At 56.1% G+C, this 3,194-nt stretch overlaps 1 protein-coding gene across 1 annotated transcript in view; it reads left to right on the forward strand.

Moving 5' to 3' along the window:
- The window catches only part of TSPAN15 (tetraspanin 15), a gene marked incomplete at its 5' end in the record, with an annotated part of 59,301 nt that extends 57,930 nt beyond the window's left edge, over positions 1 to 1,371 (forward strand). The window contains 2 exons of the mRNA XM_045291681.1: positions 1 to 69; positions 518 to 1,371. Coding sequence (XP_045147616.1) covers positions 1 to 69; positions 518 to 667 — 219 coding nt within the window. The remainder of the gene's footprint in view (positions 70 to 517) is intronic.
- Positions 1,372 to 3,194: the final 1,823 nt, after the last annotated feature.

The raw sequence follows: 3,194 nt of genomic DNA on the forward strand, positions 1-3,194 counted from the left end.
GTGCTCATCTGGTTCATGGACAACTACACCATCATGGCGGGCATCCTGCTGGGCATCCTGCTGCCTCAGGTGGGCCAGTTTGGGGGGCTTTTGGATGAGGGGGTTGGGAGCTGGAAGGCACAGAGGGGTGGGCCGAGAAGGTCCTTGTCCCAGCGGTCCGCTGGTCCCGTCCGGGGAGGGCTGGCGGTTTGGAGCGGGCGGATGGCGATCGCATTGCTCAGGGAGCCTGACCAACACTCTTAAGAGGTGGCTGCTGCGACCATGCCCATTGGACAGAGGAGGAAACTGAGGCTGTGCAGGGGGAGTGGTCGAGCGGGGTGGAGGCTGGAATCCCTCAGTGGAGGGACCTCTGCCAAGAGGGGACGGGGAACCACGCCGGGATTTGCCAGGGCGTGCAGATGAGGGCCCTGGCTGGGAGAGGTCTTCCCTGTGGGGGCCACGGAGGAGCGGACAGGGTGCCGTGTCCCAGCAGGCCCCCACGGGCCCGCTCCTTACGGGCCCCGCCCCTTCTCCCCAGTTCCTGGGGGTGCTGCTGACGCTGCTGTACATCACCCGCGTGGAAGACATCATCGAGGAGTACTCTGTCACCGATGGGCTCCTGGGCCCTGGCGCCAAGCCCAGCGTGGAGGCGGCGGGCGCCGGCTGCTGCATGTGCTACCCCAGTTAAGGCCCGCTGGACCTCCGTAGGGGCCGCGCCCCACCACCACCCACCGACCGTGCCACGTCCTTCTCAGTCCTCGACGGGAGCTGCACAGGACTGGGGCGCCTCTCCCACGTTCACCACAATCCTGCAGTGCGTGCTGGGTGGGTGAGTGGGCTGCCGCCAGGGCCCTCTAGGGAGGTGGCTGGGCCAGGGAGGGGACACTCAGCGTTCTGCTCAGGGCTAATTTCGGGTGGTGCCTTGTCTAGGAGGGGCGATTTCTGTCCCCTTTCTACCCCAAAGGGGGTTGAGGAGCCACGGCTTAAGCTCACCACCCGACAGGCAGGTGGTTGGAGGGTCCCTGTAGGAAGGGGTCCTCTCCAGGGTGGATGGGCTTGGTGATTTGTAAACGGGGAAAGAAAAGTGGGTGTGTGTATGTGTGCACACACATAAGTGTGACAGCCAGGGATGAAGGGGCACTATCCGGGGCCCCACCAGCCCCTCCACTAGGCCCCAGGGCCCCTACACATGTTTCTCAGTCACTCGGGTGCCTTGAACCTCTTACAAGGTGGCTGTTTGGCCAATCCTGCTTTTTAAGTGATTTTTAAAAAACACTATATGTTTTTACAGTTAACAGGAGTCTGACTAATCAAAACTTGGTATTATCTACCTTCTGAGACCCCTCAAGCCAGCTCATTAACCAAACAATAAAGATGTGATTTTTTTTTTTCCGTCTGTGTTTTGTGCTTCTTGGGTGTGGATGGGTCGGGCAAGGGCTCAGTCCAGCCCCCATTAGTGGGAGGGCTCTATGGGAAGATTGGGACATGAGGCTGGGAAGCTCTGCGATGCAGCCTGGGGGTGCTGCTCCCCGTGTGGGATGCAGCTCCCCGGGCTTGGTGTTGCTCCCAGGGATTCACTTGTGGAAAATCTTGGGGTCTGAGGCAGAGAGCACAACACGAGTGTTACCACCTGGAGAACAGGCTCCACAAGAGGTTCCTGGTGGGGGCGGGGCAGGAGTGGTGAGGGCTAGGAAAGCAAGGGTCTGTCTGTGGCTCCACTGACTGACTTCTCGCTCACTGACTGCCCTGGAGTCCATGTTGACTCACAGCGACCCTCTGGGGCGGGTAGAGCTGTGCCGGTGGGTTTCTGAGACTGTAACTCTTTACGGGAGTGGAAAGTCCCATCTTTCTCCCACAAGGTGTGTGGTAGTCAGGGTACACTAGAGAAACAAACCCATAGACACTCACCTGTATAAGAAAGAACTTTAATTGAGAAAAATCTCAGTCCAGATCAAGACCATAAGTCCGCTCTTAGCCCATGTGTCCAATACCAATCTTTAAGTTCCTCGTCAGACTCACACAACACATGCAATGAAGCCAAATGCAGACAGTTCACCGGCCAGTGGATGGAAGCATCTCAGCGCTGGCTAAACTCCACCCTTTCACTCTTAAGGCTCAAGTTGACAACGGAGTACGCAACTATCACAAGGTGTAACCCCACCACTCCACCAGGGCTCCTTGACTGATTTCGGACTCACAGCGACCCGACATAGGACAGAAAGAGGGATACAGTACTGCCTTGTCTCACACCACCCTCCCCGTCGTTGCTTTGAATGCAGTCATCGCCACTGTCTCCATCGTCTCCTCCAGGGTCTTCCTCTTTTTCCCTGCCCTTCTATTTCACCAGGCATATGAGTACCAGGGCCTGGGGCTGGCAGCGTCGAGGCTCAATGACCAGCAAAGCGCGTGCTGATCGCCCTCTGCTGGAGAAGGCAGGGCTTGCATGCATCAGGCATTCAATTTCTCTGTGTGAAGTAGGTCCTGCATCCTAGTTAAGGTCAAGAGAAATTAACCCTCAAGAGTCCCAGTTCCGTAGGTACGCAGGCTGAAGGTGTGTGGGAGGGAGTGTAGGAGGACACCCATGAATAGGTTTGACAGGTTATCTGCAGCAAACTTACAGGGGGACATTCAGGAGGTAAAGTTGTGAGAACTCAGATCATAAGACACCTTGAGGGCATGAGTCACAGGGCCCAGGGACTCGGGATCACTGTCTTGGGGGACGCCAAGGTCAATTAGTGTAACAGTTCAAAAGACAGTGTTCTACAGCCTGCTTCAGTGAGTAACAGCAACTGGGGTATTAAAGCGACGACCTAAGGTACAGCGATTGGTTTCTCCCGGTCTGGAGGAAAGGAAAGTGAAGAAAACTGGACACCTGGAAACAGCCCAGTGGACTCACAGTGGACCACAGGACCACCAGTCTCCGCCACCCTGAGACCCGGAGAACTAGATGGTGCCCCGCGACCGCTGCTACCAACAGGCCAGAAAGGGATCAGGGTAGCAGGCTCTGTCCAGAGTGGGCAGAGACTGGGAAACAGAGCTCTACGTCACACTGAAGACCAGGCTCACTTGTGGGATGCGTGGGGTACTGTTACTGATGTGATCTGTCAAGAGGGCTGTGCAACTTCTCAGAATATAGTTTTCTTTGAAAACCAAACTAAATAAAGTTAATTTTTTTAAGAGAGAGAGAGACTAAAGGGTTACCGCCTTAAAAACCA

Source organism: Echinops telfairi, unplaced genomic scaffold (genome assembly GCF_000313985.2).
Source record: "Echinops telfairi isolate 266 unplaced genomic scaffold, ASM31398v2 ScPeMD7_70;HRSCAF=299, whole genome shotgun sequence".
Classification (NCBI taxonomy): Eukaryota; Metazoa; Chordata; class Mammalia; order Afrosoricida; family Tenrecidae; genus Echinops; species Echinops telfairi.